This window comes from Cavia porcellus, unplaced genomic scaffold (assembly GCF_034190915.1).
Source record: "Cavia porcellus strain 051 isolate PalLab524CR breed Dunkin Hartley unplaced genomic scaffold, mCavPor4.1 scaffold_18, whole genome shotgun sequence".
NCBI lineage: Eukaryota > Metazoa > Chordata > Mammalia > Rodentia > Caviidae > Cavia > Cavia porcellus.
The window spans coordinates 16,415,653-16,443,615 of record NW_026947501.1 but is presented as its reverse complement, the minus strand read 5'-3'; the positions used below and the strand labels follow the sequence as shown (position 1 = coordinate 16,443,615).

At 36.4% G+C, this 27,963-nt stretch overlaps 1 protein-coding gene across 8 annotated transcripts in view; it reads left to right on the top strand.

The window, feature by feature from the left end:
- The window catches only part of Usp34 (ubiquitin specific peptidase 34), a 246,358-nt gene that overhangs the window by 19,738 nt on the left and 198,657 nt on the right, over positions 1-27,963 (top strand). For 7 of the 8 annotated variants that reach the window (XM_063229478.1, XM_063229475.1, XM_063229480.1 and 4 more), the window contains exons 2-3: positions 10,789-10,876; positions 22,346-22,763. In XM_063229478.1, the coding sequence (XP_063085548.1) occupies positions 10,789-10,876; positions 22,346-22,763 (506 nt within the window). Of the gene's footprint in view, positions 1-10,788; positions 10,877-22,345; positions 22,764-27,963 lie in introns of those variants that run through there. The other variant, XM_063229481.1, reaches the window with a different exon arrangement.

Genomic DNA, 27,963 nt, shown 5'->3' with positions numbered 1-27,963 from the left:
TGCAAGGTATCTGGCCTTTTACACTGGCTCCTTCCAGGGCCTAGCCCTGTCTGACTGCCAGTGATGTTTCTATCTAGCTGTCCCTCTTTTTTTCCTGTTTTTTTTATTTATTTATTTATTTATTTATTTATTTATTTATTTTACCGGTACCAGGGATCGGACTCACAACCACACGCTTGCAAGGCAGGCGCTTATGCTGCTGAGCTAAATCCCCAGCCCGTCAGTGATGTTTCTATTTAATCAGCTACCTGTAACAATCCCCCCTCTAAAAAAGTAACCCAAACTACTGTGAAGGAGTAACGGGGAAAGACAGATCTGGCTTCTTTAGGCTGAAGGGAGGTCGTAGTTGATCAGCAGTCAAGGATACTCTGCAGAGGTTCTGTCTAAAGGCCCTGGGTAGGTGTACAGCTTTAAGTCTTCTTTCAGTGATCTTGATGGAACCCTCCAAATGATTTAGGGGAATGAAACTCCCAACCTTCTTTTATATGTCTGGTACAAGTTTGTATTCTCTAAAATTGAAGAATGAATTTTAGGAACAACAGAGGTGAAGATCAGAATATATTTATTGAGAGAAAGAAAGCTTCAGTCAGAGACAGATGGGATCTTGAGTGGGTTGCCTTAAATTTTTTGTTTTGCTTTTTGAGACAGGGTCTCACTTTGCTGGCTGGTTTTGAGCTCACTGTGTAACCGAGGCTGGCCTCGAACTCATGGTGATCCCCCTGTCTTCTCCCAAGTGCGGGGATTACAGGTAGGCACCACCATAGCTGGCAAAAAAATTTTTTTTGAAGTATGATTTCACTCTAGTCCAGTCTGACCTCATACTCATTCTGTATTCCAGGCTGGTAATGAATTTGTGATAATCCTCCCGCCTCTGCCTTACAAGTACTGGGATTACAGGCCTGTCTCACCACACTGCATAATACTTCTTTTGTTGTTGTTACTGGGATTTGAATCCAAGACCTTCTCACTGAGCTACACCCTCAGCTCTTTTTTATATTTTATTTTGAGACAAGGTCTCACTAAGTTGCCCAGGTGGGGCTCTGACCTGAGATCCGTCTGCCTCAGTCTCCCAAATACTGATATAGGCATGCGCCATTGTGCATGGCTCCAACTTCAGATATTCTGAGGATGAATTTTATTCATACAGAATAACCCAGCATGGTGGCATATACCTGTAATCCAGACCCATGGGAGGCTGAGGCAGGAAAATTCCAAGTTTGAGTACTGCCTGGGTATTATATTTGTTTTAGTCTTTTGAGATGGGGTTTCCTTGTGTCATTCAAGCTGGCCTTGTGGCTATCCTCCTTGTCTCAGCCTCCTGAGTGCTGGGCTTACAGGTGTCTATCCTACTCCTGGCTCCTACTGGGTACTTTAGTGAGATCTTGTCTTAAAAAAATAAAAAGGAACTGGAGTTGTGTCTTGGTGTGCATGCTCTGTGTTCAATTCCTGGTACTGCACAAAACAAATAACGGAAATCCCCCAAAGAAATCTGTGGTAATTAATGTAACACAGTCTATAGAAAGATCCATCTATAGTCTGTAAAACCAGATTCTACTTTTAGAAAACTGTAGAAGAGGTCCATTTATCTTGCTGATTTTTTTTTTTTTTGGAGTTGGAAAACATTTACATAATGAAATTATTGCATATAAACTAATGAATAAGTAATTGTTTTTATCCTAATGTATATATTGTTAGCTATAAATCATGTAAATATAAAATCTTTGAAATATTAAATTTTTAAGCATTTAAGAAAGTCTTGTAAATGTTTAAGAACTGCTAGGCTATCTAATCTTAAACATTTCTCCTTTACCCTGGTTTTCTTTCTTTTTTTTTTTTTTTGAGACAGGGTCTCGCTGTGTAGTTCAAGGTAGTCTTAAACTTGGTAAGTAGTCCAGGTTGACCTCAATTCTTGGTGATCTTTCTGCCTTCGTCTCCTGAGTGCTGGGAATACAAGTGTGCCACCACACCTGGCCCTAGTTTGCTTTTTATAAAAATTTTTATTTTAGTTCCTTAAGTATAGAAATCACTGAAGATTTAGTCCCCATTCTGTCTCCAATGTGGGGATTGAACCCAGGGCCTTCACAGTGAGCTATGTCCATAGCCCTTTTAAGTTTTGAGACATAGTGGTCTAAGTCCCTTTTAATTGCCCAGGTGGGGTTCGGATTGTGATCCTCCTGCATCAGCCTTTCACAGTGCTGGGATTATGGACAAGCTCAGTTCTGCTTGGCTTTTCTCTTTTATAAAGAAGCAGAAGTAAGCATTTAATCTACTTTCATGATTTCATCACAGTTCAGACAGTTTGAAGAACATATTTCTAACCTTGATCATTTTTTTAAGCTGCAGTGTTTAATCTTTGTTAGTGCTGGACTTTTCTGTCAGATATCCTGAATATTCCTCATATACAACAAAAGTGAAACAAACATTTATTTCCATGTATGCTTCTTTATCCAAATTTACTTAATTATGTGAATTTCTCAAACTGAATTTTATTTTTGTATGTTTTATTGTTTACTTTAGTAGAGTGTTTCTGGAATTTTTTAAGTATGTATGAACCACAAATTTTACTAGAAATGATTGAGTCAGTCTGGCATTGTTACCTGAGATTCTTCTAACATTAAGTTTCCATGTGATGCTGTTGGTTCTTAGAAGAGACTTTACTAAGACCTTAGAGTACTTCAGTTCTATATACTTCGCTTATTTTTGTTTGTTTTTATTGTAGTGTGTTTTAATTTTTTTTGTTGTTGTTGTTACTGGGGGATCGAACTCATCACTGTGTGCTTGCAAGGCAGGCGCTTATGCTGCTGCGCTAAATCCCCGGTGTGTTTTAATTTTTTAAAAATATTTTTAAATCTTATGAGGGACTGGGTTACTTTTGTAGTGTTCCAGTTCTGAGTTGATCTTCAGCACTGCAAAAAACAAAACAAAATACGAAAAAACCCTCTAGAGATGTCATTGTTGTATACGATTATATACTTAGATTTACATTACTGAAAAGTTAAGAGTAGTATTTTTCTTTGTGCCTGTGCATGTAAGAAAGAGAAACTGGTAATTGGACCCAGGGTTTTCACACTGAGCTCCATCCCACTGAGCTGCATTGGGTTATTTTTTGTTTGGTTATTTGCCTGGATTAATTCACTGGATTTTAGTTGTCCGGTAGTTTGTTGTAGCCACTTAACACCTGTGTTCAGTTTTTTTTCTTTGTTCTTTGTTCTAGGTTTACTCAGAGTTATACCTGATTTAGCATAGTTCAATGGTCATGCTTACTTTTTCTAACTTTTTAATGTTTAGTCCCACCTCCTACCACTTTTTGGCAGTGCTGGGTTTAAACCCAGGACCTTTGCACTGAACTATATGTCCCCAGTTCTTTTTGTTTTGAGGGAGGGTCTCCTTAAATTGCTAAATTACCCAATCTGGGCTAGAATTTGCAATCCTCTTGCCTCCTAGAGTGCTGAGATTATAACATGTATCAGCTACCATGTCTGGCTTTGCTTTGTGTGTGTGTGTGTGTGTATCTGTTGAAGAAACTGCTGATGCTGTGGATTATTTAGGCCAAGAGTTTCCTAATCTGCATTCATTTATCCTTTTGGAATATTTGCCCATTTAACCCTTATTGAACCTAGGGTTTTGATACTACCACTGAACTACATATCCTCTGTTGTTCTTAATCTAATTTTGAAACTAGGTCTTGCTAAATTGGTGAAATTGGCCTTAAACTTTTGTATTGTTTTGCTTTAACCTTCTGAGTACTGGGATTATAGTTGTCATATATGTATACTGTTATGCCCAACTTCACTTTTATCTGTACTTTGATTATTGGCTCTTGTGGCTTGATTAGATATAGGTTAGGTTTCAAGACTGTTGCATAGGTTCTAAACAGAAGTTTCTCTTTCATGTAGAGACATTTAATGTCTTTTTTTTTTTTTTTTTTTTTTTTTTTTTGGTGGTAATGGTGATTGCATGTGGGAGTGCTTTACTACTGAGCTACTCCCTAGTCCTTTTCATTAAAATTTTGAGCCTAGTGTGGTGGTGTACACCTAAAATCTCAATATTTGTGAAGCTGAGGCAGGAAAATTGCCATAAGTTCAAGGCCAGCCTGGACCAAATAGTGACCCTGTCTCAAGACAAAAATAAATAAATATTTGAGACTTGAGGCCTGATAAGTTGCCTATGATGACTTCAAACTTTCGATCCCCTTGCCAGTCTTCCAAGTAAGTAGCTGGGATTATAAGCATGTGCTACCATGCACGGTCCTTTTCTTCCACAAGCAGTTGCAAATTGATGATGATCTAGTTATTTTTCTAGTCCTTTTAATTTACTAGCTGGACTTATCTGTATAAGGAGAAAATTTTGTTTAGAACCTATTTCTTGGAAGTATATACTTTTTTCTTTTTTTTTTTTTTGAGACAGGGTCTTGCTATGTATGTAATTCAGGCTAGTCTTGAAATGATCATGCAGCCCAGGTTGGTCTCATACTCTTATAGCCCTCCTGCCTCAGTTTCCTGCATGAAGGAATTACAGATGTTCTCCACCCTGTCCAGCTTCCTTCATTAGAATATATGTTACTTGGTTTCTGTTGATATTAAGATTATTTTCCAGTCTTCTATGAATATAAATTAATGCTTCCATGAATATTTGTGAATGTTATTTTGAATGACAAAAATGCTATAAGAAAAAAACTTTTTTTGTAGTACCAGGGGTTGAACTCAAAACCTTGCACTTGCCCAGCAGGCGCTTATGCACTGAGCTAAATCCCCAAACCTAGGAAAACAACTCTTTTTTTTTTTTTTTTTTTTTGTCTTTTTCGTTTTTATCGGTACCAGGGATCGAACTCACGACCGCCTGCTTGCAAGGCAGGCGCTTATGCCGCTGAGCTAAATCCCCAGCCCCAGAAAACAACTCTTAAGAGAGTAATTACTGCTGAGCAGTAATTGTGTGACTGGCAGCTGTAATCCCAGCACTCTGGGAGACTGAGTCAGGAGATTGCAATTTAGCAAGACTGTCTCCATAGAAAACAATTTTAAGAAGGCTGGGGATAGCTAGTTGTGGTGGCACATACCTGTAAACCCAGGGCCCTGGGAAGTTGAGGCAGGAGAATCACCGGTTTGCGTGCAAGCTGACAATCTAGCAATTTAGTGAGACCTTGTCTCCAACCTGCTAACCAACCAACTCTCTCTAAAATCCCTGTAGAACCAAAAGGGGCCAGGGATGTAACTAATGTGAAAGTCCAGGGTTCAGTCCCCATTATAGGGAGAATGGTACCTGAGGTGATAGTGCAACATAAAAGTTCTGGGTTCAGTCCCTATTACTAGGGGGAAAAAGAGTAATTGCTAACTCAGAGGATTAGTATGGTTGTAATTTTGGTAGATACTGCCAAATTGCCTTCATTGATACATGAAATTGCCTATTTTCTCTTAAATGTGGCAGCAATTGTTATTTGCAACTTTTTGTCAACAGTTGCAGAAAAACACTATTTCAATCCTATATTTGAACCATAGAGACCATTTTTTTCTGCACATTTTTTTTTTCACTTTTTCTTTTGTTTGTTTGCTTTTTTGAGACAGTCTCACTATATACTGTATGTCCTTGAAAATAAGACCAGGTCTCATATTTTTGCTCCAAAAGACACAGTAGGGCTTATTTTCAGGGGATGTCTTTATTTTTTCATATGCAACAATATTCATTTATTAATGTACAAAAATCTACATTTATTCAGATGTCATACAATCTTATAATCATCTTCTGGAACATAACTCTAAACTCTGAATCTTGGCCTGAATTTCTTGCAACTCCATTTTCTGTAGAGCCATTAGCCCTAATACCTCATGTCTAGCGTTAGAACTTCCCTTAAATGAGTACTTCTGCCCATGTAGCCCTTGCTTGTAGTGTATTGGCATTACAACTGTCATGTAAGTTTTTCCCATGAATTGTTCACCCAGATCACCAACTCTTGCAGGTTAGGCTTCACAGTTTACAATAAATTAAGCGTTAACTGAAGGTGTAAGACTAGTGGCAACAACAGTGCTGGCAGTGAAGCGTGGTGGTGTGTTTTGGGAAAAAGGAAAAAATGTTCAAATGAGAAAGAACACAAGGAAGGGAGAAGGGGAAAAGGAAAGAAAGGGATAAGAAATAAAAGAATAGAAAGAAAAGGTGGAAACAAAGCTTTTGTAAATAAGGAAGTAAGGAGAGGCTTCTAGCATGCTAGGCAAGCAGTGCCACAGAGCTATTGCCCTTCCCCTGTATTTTAAATATTTTAAGGAACTACTGTACTGGTTTTGTTTGGATATTTTGTTTTGTTTGAAACAAGAAGGGTCTCACCTTTAGCATTACTCAGACTGAGCTCAAATTGCAGTCCTCAGGGGCTGGGGATTTAGCTCAGCAGCATAAGCACCTGCCCTCACAAGCAGGCAGTCATGAGTTTTGATCCCTGGTACCAATAAAAAAGAAAAAGACAAAAAAAAAAAAAATTGCAGTCCTCCTGTCTTGAGTTTCTCAGAGTGCTGGGTTCGCAGGTACATACCACACTGCTGCCCAGCTAGGAAGTCGTCTTTTATAGCTTGATCTGTAATTGTCTTTTTAAGACTTTATAGCTTATTTATTACTGTTACTTGGTTTTTTTGAGACAGGATCTTGCTGTAGTTCAGGGCAACCATGAGCTCACTGTGCAGCCTAGGCTGGCCTTGAACTTACTGTAATTCTTCTGCCTCAGCCTGCTGGGACTGCTGGGATTACAGATGTGCACCACTGTACCTAGCTGTATTTTTGTAAAATTTTAAATCTGATTAATGATTTTTTTTTTCTGGAGTTTTTGGTTTTATTTTTGTGTTTCAGGATAGGGTCTGCTATCTAGTTCAGGCTGGCCTTGAACTCACTGTGTATCCCAGGCTGCAGTTTGAACTCTGCGATTCTCCTGCCTCAGGCTCCCAAACGTGCTAGTATTACAGGCATGCGCCACAATGCCAGACCTGATTAGTTACTGATTTTGTCAATGTTCTGGGTGTAAGGTTTCTTGGGTTTTTGAGCAGTCTACCTTGGTTTACTCCGTTATTTGTTATTCATTACTGATTTTACAGAACAAGAGCCTCAGGAAATGGTTATATGACATTGTAGTAAGAAACACCTATACAGAGGTGTTTATGGTAAGATACCTCTGACTCCTGGTTGCATGATTTTCCAAAGGCAAGATCTTTGTGGATGCAGTATCTCCAGAGAGGAAACAGTCTTAGGAAATGGGGTAGTGGTGGTAGAAGGGCTGCTTTTTTCTTCTTTCTTTTTCTTTTCTTTTTTGGCTTTTAAAGACAGGGTCTCACTGTGTAGTTTAAGCTGGGTTTAAACTCAATATGTAGCCCCAGCTGGCCCTGAACTCAAGGCAGTCCTCCTGCCTTAGGCTCCCAAACTGCTGGGATTACAGGTATGGGCCACCATGCCCAATAATATGTTTTCTCTTTTTTATTAAAAACCTAATTTTTAATTCTTTTTGTATTCCTGTTTTCAGAGATAACTAAGTGTTTCCAGTTCTAGAACTTTTTGAGATTTCATGGGACAGGTTTGCTTTTGTTCTGTATTTACCTCCAGCTTAGTTTTCAGCTTTTGTTGTTACTAAAACCAGTATAATTTTGTTCCAAATTGTCTTGCATTTTGCTCTTACAGATTGATTGATTGATTGATTGATTGGTCTTTTGAGACAGGGTCTCCTATAGTTCATTCTGGCCTTAAGTTCAGCGGGCTGGCCTTGAAATCAAGGTGATTCTTGTGTCTCATTTTCCCTAGTGTTGAAATTACAGATGTGTACCCCCATGCCCAACTGGTTTTGTGTTTTGTTTTTTTAGTTTTGTTTTTTTTGAGACAAGATGTTACTGTGTAGTTCAGGCTGGCCTTGAACTCACCATGTAATTCAGGCTGTCTTCATATTTGTAATGATTCTCTGGCTTCCCAAGTGCTCAAGTTACAAGTGTGCATCACCATGCTCTGTTCATGGCCAGCTGCTTTTGATGAAGCTTTGGGAAGAAGTGGAGGCAAAAGATTATATTGAACCTGCCATATTTATCTGGACAAATTTAATCATTAATGAGATCAAATCTGTAGAAAAATTCTAAAAGATACACATGTACCTGCCAGATTTAATAAATATTAATATCTTTTTCAACACCTCTGATATAAAGGAAATTGTTATACTTTATTAAAACTTCACTCAGATGTCCAGACAATGCCCCATCTCTTGTCTGTATGTATATTTTTGTTTGTTTATCTTTTTGAGACAGAGTTTTGCTATGCAGTTCAGGCTGGCCTTGAGCTCACTTTGTAACCCAGGCTGATCTTTACGTTTTGGTGAATCTCCTGCCTCAGCTTCTTGAACGCTGGGATTACAGGTGTGTGCCACCATGCCCGGCTCATCTCTCTCTTTATTTATTTATTTTATTACTTTTTTTTTTTTAATCTCTCTATAAGCTATGTTAGTATAGCCATATTCACTATCACTGGCCTCCCCGTTAATCATTGACAAAAAGGTTTAGGAATGCTGCAGGATACTGGTTCCTCAAGTCCAGAGCAGCTACTGCAGGCCCAAATCTGGGCATCAAGAGAAATGGTTGTCGTATATTGGCTTTTTCAAAAAGAATAAAAATTCACTAATACAGCTGATACATATAGTATCTGTTTTTTAACTTTCTCCTTTTCCCCTACATGTAACCACTCAATGTTAGTGTGCTTTTTTCCCCATGTTTTTTTGAGACAGGGTCTGGCTTTGTAGTGCAGGCTAGCTTTGAACCCACTGTAGATCTCAGACTGCACTTAAACATGAGGCAATCATGTCTCAGCCACCTGAGTATATTACATAGTACGTATATTTGTACTGCCAATGTATGTGAGACCATAATAACAGTCTTTTGAGGGATATATTATCCGTAATCTTAGGTAACTCCACCTTTTCATTCATGATTTCAATTTAAATTCCTAGGTGATGCACAATGTGAGGGGTAACTCATGATAAGGCTATTAGTTGAAAATGTGCTTAGTACTGTTAGTTTAACTGAATCTAATGGTGCAGTTTTTATTAAATATATATTACTTTTAGATTATCATAAAGTGAAAAGTCTTAAAAGTTGAACCATTGTAGAATGGGGACCACTGTATTAGATTGAATACAGTGGTACTGGGGATTGAATCCAAGGAGTGCTAAGCTACATGCCACTCCATCTGCCTACCCACCTTCCCTCCTCCCCTACCTCTTTCATTCTTTAGTTTATTCCTTCTTCCTCGACAGAGTCTCACTATACAGTTTAGGCAGGCCTGGAAACTCATTGTATAGGCCAGGCTGGCCTCAAACTCACAGTGATCCTTTTGCCTCAGCCTCCAGAATGCTGGGATTACAGGCATGTGCCATTACACCTGACCCCCTTCTTTTCTTAAATTTTATTTGAAAATTGTCCAGGCTTGCCTCAAACTTGTGCTACTCCTTTAGCCTGTTGAATAGCTAGGGTTATAGGCATGTGCCACCGTGCGTAGCTGTATTAGACATCTTTCTACATATTCAGTTTATTAACTGAATTATTCATTTACCTTCTAATGGATAGTGTTTTCCCTTTATTTCAATCTGAGTTCTTTATTGTTCTACTAAAGGTATTTTCTTATTTTAAAAAAAATCCCTTCTTTTCATTTAAAATTTTGACTTTGCTAGGCTTGTAATCCCTCTGGTTTTGCAATCTGAGGTGGTTTTTATTTTATATGCTATTCAACTTTTTGCCTGATTTCTTCTTGGTACAATATGTTTGTACATTTTTATCCTTTCATTTATCTTTTTTTTGTTGTTCTCATCACTAGACTAAGTTCTAAGAGGTGAGGGGACTATTGTGAACTCAACATATAGTACTTCACAGATATGAATGAATGCCTAAGTGATTATATCCAGATACAGTGAAGGTTTAGTTTAAATGTGATCTTAAACTTATGTGATCTTAATGTCTTTAATTTGTCTAGCATACAGTTGGTGAAATATGGTCCATGGACGAGATCTGGCCAGGTGCTTGTTTTTGTTATATGGCTGTGCTGATTTGCTCATTTGTTTATGCATTGTCCGCTTTTGTGATAAAACAGCAGAGGTATATAGTTGTGACAGTTTAAAGCCTACAAAGTCTAAAAATTTAATGCTGGGGATTGAACCCAGGACCTTCACACTACATCCCTAACCTTTAAACATTTAAAAATTTTTATTCGTTTGTTGTTTTTTTTTTGAGACAGGGTCTTGCTGTGCAGGCTGGCCTTGAACTCCTGGCAGTCCTCCTGCCTCAGGCTCCTGACTGCTGGGATTATAGGCGTGCCTGACCACTGTTTAAAAAAAGTTTGAGACAGAGTCTTGCTAAATTGGTGAGTTTTCCAGGCTCTGCTTGAAATTGAAACCCTCCTTATCTCAGCTTCCCAGAGTTTTGGGGTTATAGAAAGAGTGCTAGGAATATAGCACTGGAGGAAGATTCTAACAAGAAGTCAGTGGGATTTTAAAGTGTAGCTTGTAGGGTTTCAATCCCAGCATTGCAAAGCATGGAACAGAAGGGTGGATTTGGAGTTGGGAGATAATATGTACCAGAATGATTGACGAAGTGTTTCCTTTCCCACAATTGAACCTGTTAAAAATCTGTTATCAACAGTTAAGTAAACCAAGATTTATTATCTTTTTTGAAAGCAAAAGAATTAAAACTGTAAGTACAGTATTTACATTTGAAATCTAGGCTTTAATTTGAAGTATAGATTTTTATATTGGCTTAGCATTTATTAATAATTAAATGTTTTCTTTTTCAGTATCAGATATAGAAGGTGGTGATGGACTGCAGCTCAGAAAAGAACATACTCTCAAAATATTCGCTTATATCAATTCTTGGACTCAGAGGTATGCATCTTTAGGTATTCTGAATTTTGTGAGTTGTGGTTTTTTTTTTTTTGGTCTTTTTTATCGGTACCAGGGATCGAACTCATGACTCCCTGCTTTCAAGGCAGGCACTTATGCCGCTGAGCTAAATCCGCAGCCCCCTGTGAGTTGTGTTTTAAATTGCCTTTGTTGCTGGACATCGTGGCGTATTCCTGTAATCCCATCACGTCGAGAGCTAAGACAGGAGATTTGCTGTCAAGTACTAGGTCAGCCTGGACTATAAAAGTGAGTTCAAGGCCAGCCTGAACTACGCAGTGAACCCTGTCTTTGAATAGATAGATAGATAGATAGTTAAATAAGTAAAAATTGCCTTTGTTAGTTATTAGGTTTTTAGGTTGTTGGATTGGATACGTTTAGCATTAAAGGACAGTTTATCAGTATTTAGTGAATCTTACCTTTTTCTTGCTCGTAAAGCTGATCTGATCCTTTTGTTCTTTTAAGACTTGAATATAAAAATTGATTTCTTTGATTCACCTTATCTTTATTATTTAGCAATATGAGAATGACTGGAATTTTGAAAAGGGATTATTTTGATTTAAAGACTTCCAACAAACAGAAATCTTTACAAAAAAATCAATATTGGCTGGTCCGATGGCAGTGGGTTATCAGAACTTATTAACATTAGTGTCACTAAAGTTGGTATACCACCCCCCCCACTGCTAAATTTGAGTGGCTTTAAAAAAAGAAATCAATATTGTGATAGGAAACATTTTGAAGTTCTTTGCTATTTCTTTTCTATAATACAGTAAATACATATAACAAACCTATTTCTGAATAATACGTATAATGACAGTACAATGAATAAAACTTTAGGTATCAGAATTGTTAATATAACTACAGTTTATAAAAAAAGCTTTATAAAAACTTTATTGCAAGTTCTTAGTCATGAGTGATTTTTAAGTAGTTATGACTGCTAATCTTTTTGTAGTGCTGGATATGGAAGCCAGGGCCTCATCTGTGTTAGGCAAGTGCTGTCACTAAACTACCTGCCAGTCTATCTTGGTGTGCCAATCCAACTAAACTTAGTCCTTCTAAACTTTTTAGAGGTAGAAATATTTGAAGCATTGTGCACAGTGAAAATGTTAAATGCATGACATATAAGTGAATATCCTGAGACATACAGTCTAGTTGATCTTTGGTTGCAAATATCAGTTGCTGTACAGTGGTATCTGTTTTAAAGAATTTTGCTTATACTGTTAGTGAAATTGGTAGATATATTTGTTTAAGAAGTTTGTTGGTTTTATCATTGTACTTGATATCTTTTTGTTGAATATCAACCAGAAAAATTTCTTTTTTATCAGTGGTTGCTCATCTTTTCAGTGTACATTGTATAGATGATGGTTGTTTTCCTAATACTGTGCTAACAATTTAGCATTGACATTGGCTGAGAAATGTTGCACCTGAGTTACAATTTTGAATTGTGCCTATAGCTAGGTGGCAGCATGCTATACTAACTAGGAAAAAAACATTTCTTTTTTTCTGTTTTTTTTTTGGGATTCGAGGATTGAACTCATGACCTTGCATGCTTGTGCAGCTGAGCTAAATCCCCAGCCCAAAAAACATTTTAATTTCAGGATCTAGAGTGTGTCACTAGTTAAAATCTAGAGAAATAAAATAATTCTCCTAAAATTATTGGTGAAACTGGAGTGGGAGTTATATATTTCAATTCCATTTTTTAAGCCTAGATGCATTTTTTGAGACAGGGTCTCACTACGTATGGTAGTTCAAACTGGCTTTGAATTCAGTATGTAGTCCAGGCTGGCCTTGAACTCATGGAGATCTTCTGCCTCATCCTCCCTATTGCTAGGATCGCAGGCAGGTAGGATGTCTGGCTTCTGGACGCATAGTATTAACTTCAATATTTGTAATTTTTTTAACTGAGTTTGTGAATGGGAATGAAATTATATTTTAATATAATTTCACATTTGTAGGTAGTAATTCATACGTTTCATGAGAAGATTATAGTGTTTGCTCAACTAATGAGAGCCTCTGCTTTATCTCCTTCTGCCCCAAAAGTGTAGTGGTTTGTAGTACGATCTTAGAGTGAAAGAGACAAGAATTAAAATTCTTGCTTCACCACCTGTAAACTCAGTTATTGTAACAAATGAGTTTCTGTAAGCTCTCATTTCCTCATTTGTGAAATGACAGTAATGAAATAGCTGCAGTGATTTTACTAAGGATATGTGGAAGCAGTGCTTCCTCAGCACTGGTGAAGGAACTTACTTATGGACACCTATTTCAACTAAAAATTTTAATATTTATTTTGGAAAATGAAATATACATTGACTAGTATATTAGCTAAAACCTAAAGAGCTAAACTAAAAAGTATAGTGTATAACATTTACAGTGTTGTTCATATGTGAATAAGTATGAGAGTTTTAGCTGATCATAATAAAAATAGAATATTATTACACTCATATTGATAGAAAGGATGAGGAATTAAAAAATCTACTTGAGACTGGGCACAGTGGTGCATGATTGTTATCTTAGCTACTGGGAGGCTGAGGCAAATTCAAGGCTAACCTGGGCAATTTAGCAAGACCCTATCTCAAATAAAAAGGTCCATATAACTAACTCAGTGCGAGAGGACTTGTTTAGCACGTGCAAGACCCCAAGTTTAACCCTAAAAGAAGAAAACCTACCCCCAACAGGGAAAACAATTCAGCAAACAAAAAACATAGCAGGGCTTTGTGATAATAATCTTCCTCATTCTTCTTACCTTTCCTTTTACTTTCTTGAGCTTCAGAAATTACTGTTGCCTAATTAAGATTGTGATTTTTTTTTTTGAGACAAGATCTTACTGTGCAATATAGGAATATAGGGTGACTTGAATTCACAATATAGCACAGGCTGACCTCAGACTCAGCAATCCTCCCCCTGCCTCAGCCTCCTGAGTGCTAGGATTACATGCATGTATCACCACACCTGGCTTTTTTTTTTCTTTTTCTAAAGTTATGATTCTCACAGGTGATATACATCTATCAACAGTTAATCTGCAACTGAATCTTAACTTTAGGCCCATAAATGAACCTTAATGCCTTACCATTTTTGTTAGTTTTCTGGCAAAAAATGTTAGTACCATTCATAATATTAACAGGAAGCCGGATGTGGTGGCACATGCCTATAATCCTAGCACCTGGGAGGTTGAGGCAGGAGGATCTCTTGTGAGTTTCAGGCCATCCTGGACTACATAGCAAGACCTTGTTTTAACAAACAAGCACAAGATCATCAACAGGGTATGGCTTGGGTATGTGGTTCAGTGGTAGGTCACTTGCATATCATGCATGAGGCCCCAGATTTGATCCTTAGAACTACAATAAAATAAAAAAAATCAGTGAAATGGGACTGAGAATATAATTCAGTGGTGTAAAGCATGTGTGGTTAATCAGTGAAAGATCATCAGTGATCAAGATTCCTCTGATACATTGATGAAAATATACAAAGGTCATTGCTCAGTTACAAAATATATCAAGAATTTACTATAAGCTTTAGATTTTAATATTTTATATTTGTTTTTATCATTTGAATAATATAGTCATTGTAAGAAAAACTAAACTTTGAGGAAATACACGCATTTTTCTTTTGTGTTGGTACTGAGGATCGAATGCACGACCTAGTGCTTGCCAGGCAGTTGCTTACGCAGTTGAGCTAAATCTCTGACCAATATACTCATTTTTCATAGCAATAACTGACGACTTTGTGAATGTCCTTGGTTTGAGATTATGATTAACCAAGGATATTTAAAATTTTACAAAGTATGATTTTATTGTATATATTTTATAATCTGACTTTTCATGTACTGCTGTAATCAGTCTTTCCATTTTATCAAGTATTAACATATAACACCTTTTTTTTTTTTAAAATGTTACTGGGAATTGACTTCAAGGAACCCCAAGCTATATCTCTGCCCTGAACTGCATAGTGAAACCCTATCTCAAACAACAACAAACAAACAAACCAAAAAAGGAAATTGAGAATGAGATAGGAAGAAAATTGGAGAACAGAAGTGAAAGGGAAAATAAATTGAACAATGTAAATTAGAGAAACACTGTAAGGATCTGAAAGGAATATTGTATAGCAAAAGCATTAATGTTGCAGGGTATCTTTCATGTTGGTAGTGTTACTACTTACTTAATTTTGGTTGTTTTAGACAATGTCTCACTCTATGTAATTCAAGCTGGCCTTGAACTCACTATGTAGCTCATCTAGGCTGCTTGGAATTTGCAGTGATCCTCCTGCCTCAGCCTCTGTAGTGATGGGATTTTAGGCAAGAGCCACAACAACTGACTGACTTACTTTAAATTTATAAAATAGGTTTAAGTTTGTATCTTACAAATTTCACATTCCTTAGCAGATGGTTCAGAGCTCCTTGCTGTTACTGAGTAGCTTGTTTCTAAAACGTAGCTCACCAGCTAAATGTTACCACACGGTGGATTACTTACCTCTCCTGGAGTTGGTTCTAGGTTCTTCTCATCTGCAACAAAGGATTGAATGAAACAGGCAAAAAGCAGTAGCAAAGTTTATTCAAGAAAGTAAAAATCAAGAGTGGGAGATAAAACCGGCTCTGTGGAGTGAGTTTGTATCAGTTAAACAGAAAAAGAGGGACAGCAAAGATAAAAATGTACAGTGCTCAGCACCTCAAAACCAAAAATCAGTTGTTAAGAAAATGCCTCTAATTAAAAAGAAGGTCCTTTGCTCTTATTTCTTCAGCTCCTTTTGCATTTTCAGGTATTGTTTTGATGCCATCCTCTATATTCCCTTTTTTCCCCCTCCAGATAAGGGCTCACAATATAGTTCAGACTGGCCTTGAACTCACTGGGATCCTCCTGCCTCAGCCTTCTGAGTACTGAGATTACAGGTGTGAATCACCACACCTGGCTATCCCCCTGTATTTTCACATTTTGTTTTTGTGTTTGTTTTCGCTTTTGTTTTTTTGTGGTAGTAGGGATTGAACTAGGAAGTGCTGAGCTATATCCCTACCCCTTTTTATTTTATTTTGAGACTGTCTTGCTAAGTTGTCTAGGGTGGCCTCAACTTGGGGTCTTCGTATCCCCAGTCTCCTTTATAGTTGGACTCACAGATGTGCTCTACTATGCCTGGCTCTGAAATTATATTTTTATTGTGGTGTTGCTTTATCCATCAAGTTTTAAGTATAAGTTTTATGTATGAACTTCCATTTATTATATAGTGTCACTTTTTACACTTCCTTGTCCTTTAGCAGTAAAAATGAAAATACTCTTAGGGATAAGCCAAAAAGTTGTTCTGTGGTTTATTTCATGTCATACATTATTTCTTGGGGTTTACTGACTTATTTTTCTTTTTTCTTTTTTTTTTTTTTTGTCTTTTTCATTTTTATCAGTACCAGGGATCGAACTCACGACCGCCTGCTTGCAAGGCAGGTGCTTACGCCGCTGAGCTAAATCCCCAGCCCCCTGACTTACTTTTCATTAAGTTTTTTACACATGTATCACTAAATGTTCTCAAACACTCTAATTTTTAGTTACATTTTTACATTGTTATACATCATTAGATGGTCTGTAATTTCCATTCCTCCACTAATTTCATTTGGCTTTATCCTCCTGCTTTATGCTTTAGTTTGTGTTAATTGCTTCTGAGGATTACTAGTGATCTTCCCTTCAAGTATCATCTTTAATTTTTTTGTTCTTCTGTTGTATCAGATCTAAAATTTTCTGAAGCCTATTATTTTTTCTTAAAATTTACTTGTTTTCTAAGGAGGACATGGGAGACAAATGACTTTCAGACTTTTTAGATCTGAAATACCTGTTTGTGTTAATGTACTTATTGACAGGTTTTGTTGCATACAGAATTCTATGTGGAAAATTACTTTTCCTAAGAATTTTGATACTTGTGCCATTGTATCCTAGATTCTGGTAGTGCTTTGGAGGAGTACATGCTGTTTTTATCCTGAGCTTTTTCCTATTGTTCTTAGCAAATAAGCTTAAGGAAAGATTTTCGGATCTTTATATCCTCCCTTAGTTTCAAAAATTACATGATTATGTGTTTTGGTGAGGTTTTTATTTCATAATTTTCTTACTCCGTATTTTCTGCTTTGTCTTTCTGGAAATACTGATTGTTAGTCTTAACTGACTTTATATGTTTTTTCTCCCCAATTTCTATTCTACTTGTGGGAAGTTTCTTCTTTTTCCCTTCTGGACTTTTTAATGAATTTTAGAAATCGATATGATTTTGATAGGTTTTAAAATTATAACCAATTTACTTGTAAAAATACATACTTCCAATATATATGTGTGTGCAGTGAAGGTCTTTTCCCCTGCTGCCATGTTGAGAATTGAACTCAGGGCTGGATGGATACTAAGCAATATTCCCTTAGCCCCAAAGTACTCAGTTTTGTAATCCAAATTTATTATTTTATAAAATTTCATTCTTGTTTTAGTAAATGAGTATCTGTTCTCTTAGGATACACATTATATTCAAAACCTTTTTCCCCCAGAATCTTCATACTGTTATACCTGCCTTTTGAGATGTAGGTTTTTCTTGAAAATCTCACTATCCTTGACTATCCTCTGATGGGTAACAGGGGCACTAGAAAGGTGAGTTAACTGGAGGTTTTTCAAGAGTTGGGCATCTCAGATGTTTGCCTGTATTGTGTGATAGCAAAATGATGCATGGAGGTTTTTTTATTTATTTTTTGCTGGAGGTAAATGACCTTTTTCTCTTGATATTTATTGTCCATTTATTTATTTATTTATTTATTTATTTATTTATTTATTTATTGTCTTTTTCGTTTTTATCGGTACCAGGGATCGAACTCACAACTGCCTGCTTATGCCGCTGAGCTAAATCCCCAGCCCCGATATTTACTGTCTTAAGAAAATATTTCAGTCTTTGGCTGTGAGATTTAGTATGGTTGTTGGGCAGGGAAGGATATTTGGTGTTCCTTTCATTGAATCCTAATTTTTGCCAGTGTTTCATCTTTGCCCAAATAGATGTCTAGTGCTTTCAGTCCTGAGCTTTTCCAGTGTTGTTTGTGTTAGATTTGTTATTGGTATATCCTTTTGTATCCCTTTTTCAACTTTATTTCCTTCATTGTTAAGTCATTCATTATTTCTGTTTTGTATCATCCCAAATTTAATGTGTGTCATCTTTGTTTCAATATTTCTGTCCCAAAGGAGAACAGATGTCTTTTTTCATGTTAGATATATTTGTAGTGGGGTATGAACAGAGAATACATAAAATCAAATTGATCTTTTTTATTTAAAGATACTTTTTCTTTTGCATTGTGGCTGTTGAGAATTCAAATACATATACTTCTCAGAGTTCAATGAAAGAATAAAATGTATAATTCATGTAACAGGGTATGTAGTTACATTTTGCATGTATGTGTATATTTATGTCTTCCTACCTAAGCTTTGCTTCCTTTGACTATTTTGAATCTGCAAAGACTCAGATCAGGTTGTTTTGTTTTTAATATTTTTAAATTTATTACTTTATTTGTTAATACTAAGAAGAAAAGGTAAAACAAATTTTCACAGCAAAATAATGAAAAAGTAACAATTGTTGATAAATTATACAACATTATCTTTAGTCACTCAAATACAAAATATGGGCATAAAAATTCAATCAATATTAGCACAGTCTTTCCTATTCAGTGAACTAAGTGACACTAATGGTATAACTAACTTGCATTTTTTTTCTTTTCCCTTCTATCCTTTCTCTTTTCCCCTATCTTAGTTTCTTCTTTTTATTGAACAGTTTCCTCCCATTTCACAGTGACTATTGTATATTTTGAACTGTGGTGTGATGTTTTTCAATCCTTCTGGGAAGATACACAGAAGGGGAATACCTGGGTTGAATGGGACCTCTAATCCTAATTTTTTGAGGAATCTCCACACTGATTTCCACAGTGTTTGTGCTAATCTACTCTCTAACCAACAGTTGTAAAGGGTTTCTTTTTCCCTACAGAACCAGGAGCATTTTTTATTGGTTGATATATATTTTTTTAAAAAATTAAATGATTTTCTAATGAATAAGGGAGAGGATGAGGTAAAAGGGGGCATAACAACATAACAATACAGGTTAAAGCATAACACTTTCAGCAACCTAGTGCTTCGCCACCAAATAATCCGACTTAATAGTAGTTACCATAGTGTCTTTTTCTTTGAAATATTTGAATATAACTTCATATGCTATAGCATCAAATATATCAAGACTGTGTAACACCATTCAAGTGGATGAAAGCATTATTGTTTTGTTTTGTTTTGAGATAGGGACTCACTATATAATTCAGGATGGCCTTAAACTCACTATGTACCCCGGGCTGGCCTTAAGCAGTCTTCTTGCTTCAGCCTTCTAATTTCTGGGCCATTATCCCAACCCCTCAATTGTTACTTTGTATAATTTTTGTCTTTAAAGATTAGTTTCCTTTAACAAAAAATTGGTTTTTTTCTAGTCAGTTACCAAGCATTTTATTTTATTTTATTTTGTTTTTTTGATACCAGGAATCAAACGCAGGATCTTTTACTTGCTAGGCATGTGCTGTGTTGCTGAGCTGTATATCCCCAGATCTACCAAGCATTTTAATGCCTATTTTGAGCAGCTAATTTTTAAAGTAAAAAAAAATTTTTTAAACTCAGATTTAACCCCAACTTGGCTTCCCTCTCCTTTCTTCCTCTGCCTCCCCTCCCCTCCCCTGCTTTCCTTTCTTTTCTCTTCCTTTTCCCTTTCTTTTCTTGTGCTGAGGGATTGAGCTACATCTCCAGCATATATAATTTTATTTTGAGATAGTCTCCCTAAGTTGCCTAGGCTGGCCTCAAACTTGCCATCCCTCTGCCTTAGCCTCTCTTGAGTGTTAGGATTACAGGCATGGGCCTTTCGGCCTGACTTAGGGCCTCTCATGTTGACTGAAATTCTATTTTTATTAAGTAAAAATACTTAAATTTATTGCTTCTCACTTTAAAGCTTGTGTGTGTGTGTGTGTGTATGCGTATGCATGTATGCATATGTTTTTTTACTGAGGACTGAATCCAAGACCTTTCCCCTGAATTACATCCCCATTCCTTTTCAGTTTCAGACAAGATGTTGTTAAATCACTAAGTTCTTCAGGTTGGACTTGAACTTGTGATTCTCCCAGCTCAGTCTCCCAAAATGCTATTATAGGTGTGTGTCATTATGCCAGTTTATTTTTAATTTATCTTTTTTTTTTTTTCATTTTGTCAGTTTAAAGCTAGTTTTTCTTGATCAACTTCGATCATCAGGAAAAACAAAACAAAACTTTAGCTGGATGTGGCGGCACTTGCCAGTTATTTTAGCACAGGGGAAGCTGTGGTAGGAGGTATGCTATGAGTTTGAGGCCAGCCTGGGATACAAAATGAGTTCAAAACTGGCCAGAACTGCATAGTAAGACCCTGTCTCAAAAAAGACATCTCTCCCCCAAAAAAATCTCTTTAGGATTAATGTATTATTATTATTATTATTTTTGGTCTTTTTCGTTTTTATCGGTACCAGGGATCGAACTCATGACTGCCTGCTTTCAAGGCAGGTGCTTATGCCGCTGAGCTAAATCCCCAGCCCCAATGTATTTTTTTTTTTTGTAGAAATTATTATAATTTTAAAAATAAGAGGTGGCCCTTAGAAGTAGAAGCTTCATTTTGCTGCTGGAGAACAGGCATAATGTACCATTTATTTCTGTGTAATATTATTTCAGAAGTAATATCTTAAGAGCAGTGCCATTTATTATCTTGGATGCTTCCATGAGACAAGAATGTGGAAGTGGTGTAGCTGGTTGGTTCTGACTAAGTTTTCTTAGAAGGTTTTGGTCAAGATGTTGGCCCAGTTGTAGTCATCTGAAAGTTTGCATGGAGCTAGAGGACCTGTTCCAGTTTGACTCAGTTTATGTACTTGTCAAGATATTGCTGGTTAATGAGAGGCCTTACTTCGTTCTTTCTAATGTAGACATTTCTGCAGGCTGCTTGAGTATTGTAACATAATGGCAGTGTCTTTTATGACCTAGTCTTAGATGTCATACATTATGTCTGCCACATTCTACTCATTAGAAAGTGAGCACTGTCTATGTTCAAGGAGGAGTGTTGTGCTTCACCTTCTACATGTAGGAATATCCAAGAATTTGGCCATTCATCATAACTGTAGACATGAAATTATTTCTACATTGTATGGGAAGTTGGTGATCTATTTGGACTACAGTATAGATATTTTGGTTTGTATTAATATCACTAGGCACAAATTATAAGTAATTGCTTAACTGTCATCTGTCATTGAATATTAATTTTACTAGACCCAGGTTCTTCTGTGTGCATTACTTCTTATAGATATACAAAACACTTCTAATTACCTGTAGGTGTTGTACTACTAAGTAAACACATTTAAGAGAACTAAATTTGCATATACTACTTCCTGATTTTTTTGTTTCTATTTTTAACTTTTTACTGGCATTAAAGAATGTGTTGATAGGTGTTGTGGTACACATCCATAATCCTAGCTATCTTGAAAAGCTGAGGTTGGAGAATTGCACATTAAAGGCTAGCTAACTTGGGCAATTTAGAGAGATCTTTTCTTTTTTTTTTTTTAATTTAATTTTTTTTTTTTTTTTTGGTCTTTTTCATTTTTATCGGTATCAGGGATCGAACTCACGACTGCCTGCTTGCAAGGCAGGCGCTTATGCCGCTGAGCTAAATCCCCAGCCCCCTAGAGAGATCTTTTCACAAAATAAAAAATAAAAGGGACTGGGTATCAGTGATAGTATGCTCTTGGGTTCAGTACCAGTACTGGAGTAGGGGCGGGAATAAAAAGAAGAAAATACAGTAAAGCGTGTACATGCACATATGTTTGTCGTATCAGTCAGAAAAACCATCCCAAATAGTCTTCAGTTAAATAGTTAACTTAAGAAGGTAGTTATTTTATTAGCTGATAATTAAAAACAAATTACATAACTATAGAGTTCTATACTTTTACTAATAAAGTATTTTATTACTGCCATTTTTCTAATACTTATTAAGCATACATTGAGTACTCAGTACTAGAGAGTCAAAGAAACATACTATAGTTCTTATTGTTAAATAGTTCTTTGTAGCCAAGTATATGGTGGCACACCTACAATCCCAGCACTCAAGAGGATCATTACAAGTTTGAGACCAGTCTAGGTACATAGTGAGTTCAGGGCAGCCTGAGCTATGTCTCCAAAAAGAAATAAAAAAGTTCTTTTTGAAGAAGGACAGATAGTTACATACATGAAAGAGGATGATAGTTGTAAACCTAACATGGTAACTTTGACTAAAATTCCAGTTAAGGTGATACTATCTTTATAAGTTGTTATGGTGCTACTTTATCAGAGAGAAGAAAATAAAAGCTTAGTATTTGCATTCTTGTTTTTTAGTATGAAAAATGACCAATGCCTTTTTAGAAAGCATTAATTTATTGAATTTTCTCTTTCAGGCAATGTCTATGCTGCTTCAAGGAATATAAGCATTTGGAGATTTTTAACCAAGTAGTGTGTGCACTTATTAACTTAGTGATTGCGCAAGTTCAAGTGCTCCGGGACCAGCTTTGTAAACATTGTACTATAAATGTAGATTCCACATGGCAAGATGAGAGTAATCAAGCGGAAGAACCACTGAATATAGATAGAGAATGTAATGAAGGAAGTGCAGAAAGACAAAAATCAATAGAGAAAAAATCAAATTCTGCGAGAATTTGTAATCTGCCTGTGGAAGAATCTTCAAGGAGTTCTGATCCTTTTAGTTTATGGAATACAGATGAGAAGGAAAAACTCTTACTATGTGTAGCAAAAATTTTCCAAATTCAGTTTCCCTTATATACTGCGTACAAGCATAATACTCATCCTACTATAGAGGTATGTTAAAATAGGTATTTTAAATAATTAATTATTAAGTCATAGCTTGGCATCCTATTTGTCAGTTATGAATGATATAAAGACAGTTATGGTGGAAAAATTCATAAAGCTTACTATTTTTACATATTTTGTTTTCTAAGAACACTTTTGTAGCAATTTGTGTTGAAAATTTGCTCAGTATTGTCTTATTAAGGAAGGATTTGTAAATTTAATCATTGAAATTAAATTGTTAGTGATAAAAACATTTTGTTGCTATAGGTGTATGTATGCTGCTTATTGTGACTCTTTGAAAAAACAATTATTTAATTGCAAATGAAGTACAGAGAATTTTTGATTTCATAGATGACAGACTGGAATTTTCCTTTTAAAAAAAAGCTTGTAAATTTGTAAGTCAAAGTGATTAACTGTGGATATTTTTACATTTTTAAGTGTTTAGCTTTAGAAAAAAGGATTCATTTTAGAAAGAGAATGAGACCATTCAATGTGATACATTAGTGGCTTAAGAGCAGTTATTTGTTGTTTCTAGTGATTTCGTGGATTTGGTTGGGCATTCCCTGTGTTAGTTTCTTTGTGCTCATTTATGCTTTGATGGTGGATTAGCAGTCCAGATCTCACTTGCATGTCTGGCATTTGGTGCTGGCTACTATCTTGGGGCTTGTATTTTTTCCCCATGACTTTTTATTCTCCTCTATGGTAAATTGGCTTAATATGGTAATTTTAGTAGTATTTAAAGCAGGCAAAGGTAGTAGACACAATAAGACTTCTTAAGTTCAGGATGAGCTTACTTTTTCTCTGTCTGGAGGCTTCAGCCACCTGTGTGGTTTAAGGCAGTGAGAATGTGTTAACTCCATCCTTTGAAATGACACAGGATGAATTGTGTCATATTTCTAGATTATATATTCTGTAACTTTCATACTTAGCTTCTCTAAATTTTTCATTTCTTTCCCTCCCTTATTTTCCTTTCTCTTTTTCTATGTCCCCTTTCCTTTTTTCCCATCTCTCTTCTCTCTTTTTAATTTTTCTCACAATTATTATTATTATTTTTTGTACCAGGGATCGAACTCATGACCTCATGCTTGCCAGGCAGGTGCCTATGTGGCTGAGCTAAATCCTCGACTTTGTTTTTTAATTTAATTTAACTTTTTTTGATCTTTTTGAGATAAGGTCTCTTTATGCAGTTCGGGCTGGCGTTGAGCTCAGCCCCTGGCTGGTCTTGAACTTTCAATGATTCTCCTGCCTCAGTTACTCAAGTGCTGGGATTGCAGGTATGCTCATACCTCGCCTGGCTTAAATTTTTATTTTTTTAATTTTAATTTTTTCCCCTCGCTCCCTTTCTTCTCTTATCTCCCTTCCTTTCTTTATACTGGGGATTGAACCTAGGGTCTTGAATTAAATGTCATTTTTCTAGAAAATAATAGTCCTTTTTTATTAGAATATTTTCATACCTAATTGAGATGATATGAAAAAATAGCCCAAGGAATTAGTAGTTTCCTTATTAGAATCATCCATAAGAATATTTTAAATCATATTGTGGTCTGTTACAGAATTCTTTGACTACTCTCATAGAGAAAGTTTTTTCAGTTTTTAATTTTTATTAGTACATATTTGCATTTTATGATGGTACTCCTTTTTCTTTTTTTTAAAATTTTATTTAAGGAGAAAAAGAAAAAAAGCAGAGAAAGGGTACAAGTTACACAGATTTACAGAAAAAAAATAACAGGAAATCACTAGTTAATGGATTACATCTTGTCATCCTAGAAATAATTGTTCAAGTTACAAAATTAAAGCTTATAAAGTGGACATTCCAACAGTGAGACTGTTCTGGAAACAGTTCTGTTCAATGATCCAACAAAACTCAGCAATATCATTATCTATCCTATACACTTAAATATACATGCAGTTATATCGTTTAGAGCACTTACTTTTCCTCGCTTTTGTACAATGACCATTACACATTTTGGGTTTTGTTGCTCCCACAGTTCTTATTACTTTTTTGGAAGAGAGTAGGACCAAATGTGACATAACAGAACAGTCAGTCAAATCAAAAGGGTGGACGTAATAGATAATGCAAAGGCATAATACTAGATGATCAACAATGATTACCATAATGCCTCCCGCTATCTCCAATAGAATTGCCTATATCATTAGTCACAACAAAATTTGAACAAAACAGTAAAGAACAAAACCAAAACATTGGAGACATTACAGGTCTTCAAAAGTAGACAATAGTCAACCAGAATGGGCGTCATAATGAATCCCACTATCTTCACAGTTGTTGCCTAAACTTTCGAACCTGGTACTATCAAGCAAAACAGAATAGAGGAACATCAGTCAAAACAAGATGGTGAGAGCAATACAGGGCTTTAAATCAAGATAATGGAAAGTCAAAGTAGGTTACTATAATATATCCCGCTATTTTTCAATTTATTTTTCCCTTAATTAAAAGGATAAAAAAGTAAATAATAAAATGGAGATTGAGATAAAAGAGGGCATAACAGCAAATCAGCGCAGATCAAAACATAACCATTTAAGCAAAATAGTGTTTCACCACAAGATTATCCCGACATAAAAGTAGTTACCATATTGTCTCTTTCCTTGAGATCTTTGAGTATAACTTCGTATACTGTAGCATCAAATATATCAAAACAATGTAAAACTATTCAAGAGAATGACAGTATTACAGGGTATTTAGAATCAACCAACAGAAAATGAACAGTGGTTTCTGTACAATCTCCTTGTCTATAAAAGGTTTTGCTTATACTATCATATATAATAAAATCCAATAAGATACCATCTGTTTAGACCAATGGAGACAGAAGAACAAAAGCTTGATGAGACTTCAAAATAAGATGATACTAAATCAGCACTATCTCTCAAGACATCATTTTCTCCAAAATAGCTGTTCCTATCCAATCTTCTCTGCCTCATTTCTGTTGAGCTCTTTTTCTGTCATTAGTTGTCAGTTTGTCTTCTTCATTTTGTTTTCTGCTCCATTCATTGTGGCCTCTCTGCCGCTACTTCTGGATTTTTCGTATTTTTCTTTTTTAGAATATCTTGCAGTATTCTCTGTAGAGTTGAATTGGTGGTTGCATATTCCCCTAGTTCCTCTTTATCCTGGAAACACCTTGTTTTTCCATCAATTTCCAGGGATAGTTGTGCAGGATATATCAATCTTGGCTGGAGATTATTATCTTTCAAAGCTTGAATTATTTCCCCCCACGCTCTTCGTGATTTGATGGTTTGTGTCGAGAAGTCTGCTGTAATTCTGATGGGTGTTCCCTTGTAAGTGATCTGTTTCTTGTCTCTGACGGCTTTTAGTATTCTATTCTTGTATTGGATTTCTAGAATTTTAATTATTATATGCCTGGTTGTTGCTCTGTTTGAGTTGTAGGTGGGTGGGGTCCTGTATGCTTCATACAACTGAGTATCTTTACCTTTTGCTAAATTAGGAAAATTCTCCTGGATTATTTCTCTGAGTAGCTTTTGTAGTTCATTTGTTTGTATCCCTACTTCTTCTTTTATGTTCTTAATTCTTAAGTTATAGACCCTCTTATCATCTTCTAGTCTTTGTATTATTGCTGTTTGTTTCTTTGTTATTTTTAAGAAGTTTTTCATTTCATGCTCCCATATTACAAATCTGCCCTCCAGTTCAGATAATCTGTCCTTAGTTTCTTTCAAGCTGTTATGCCAGTTTTCGATAGAGTTTTTAGTTTCCTGGTAGTCTCTTTGAACCTGCTTCACGTATTCTATGCTTCTTTATTTTCTCCATTAAACAATTCTCCCCTCTTTTTCTGTTCTTCCATTCCACCATCAGTTTTTTCTTGCGCGGTGCTTAGCATTTCTCTAACTATTCTGCTTATGTCTTGCTTCAGGTCATTAATAACTTCATTCCTGAAGTTGTCTATGAGGCTCTCGAGATAGCGCTTTATATCTATTGGTGCTGTGTCTGCTGTTGTCTCTTTCTCAGGATTGGGGGCCGAGGACCCTTTCTCGTTGCTGCCTCTTCCCATATTCTTTGTTCCTTATATATGCAAGCATATATAGGAGGCCCAGCTTCCTTCCCTGTCAGCCACAGTCTGATTGAATTGCGCCGGCTAGGTGTTCCCACCCACCGCAGCGCACCAGGAAGTTGCAGACCAGGCAGCCTATGCAGGGCCCGCCCCTCCAGGTCACCTTCAGGTGCTGGGACCTGTCCTGTGCTAGCCTACTGGGTCTCAGCCAGCAGCATCACGTGGGCTAGGCAGTGCTCACCAATCCCGCTTGAGAGGGGGATACGTGACTGAAGTCACTCAGTGCCCTGTTCCCACAAGTCTGCCCGGTCCCAGAATGTCCTCTGTTGGAGTCTCCTAGACCGTGGGAGAGTCCCAGTTTTCCCTCACTCACCGGAGGTGGATGCACGGCTCCCCGCCCGTCCGGCTCTCAACTCCGTTCACTGATTCCCATTCTTAGAGCTTCCGCGCGTCTCTCTCCCTGCCGAGCCGATGCAGATGCAGCAGCAGCAGTGGGAAACTTAAATCGAGGCTTCCAATGGCGCGGGCTCCAGCTTCCACTCTGAGGCTTTATCTTTTTCTGTTATAGCACCAGGATTGCATTCCCAGTTGGTTTCTCTCAGCCCAGTTCATTCTTGGATTACTGGGGCATATCTCCTCTTACTTATGATTCCTTACTCAGCACCATTCCTGAATTCTAAGCTGGGTGTTTCAGAGAGCCTCCGTAGCTGCTGCTATCTGTCTGCCATGTTCTCCCAGAAGTCCGGTACTCCTTTTTCAAAGAGTTGGCATATGGTAGTAACAAACTTTTTTCTTATTTATTTATTTTTTTTGGGGGCGGGGAACGAGGGATTGAACTCAGTACCTCGTGCTTGTCAGGCAGGTTCTTATGCTGCTTTGCTAAATCCCTGGCCCTATAACAGAAACTTTTAAAAGGATCTGTTGTATATGATATATTTAAACATTCTAAAATGTCATATTTGCGTCTTTTCAACAAAAAGGGAAGCCATCATGAAAACGTGAAAATTTTAATTTTTGGAACATCATGTAAATAGTGTTTGATTATCTTAACTTAGCTATTGAAAATTGCTAGAAATAGCAATAGCTTGATAAGGACCTAAATATGAAAAATTCATATAAAAATAATTTTTCCAGTTAACCATTTTTTAATGAGAGAACTCTAAGTGTACTAAGTCTATTTTTCTAAAATC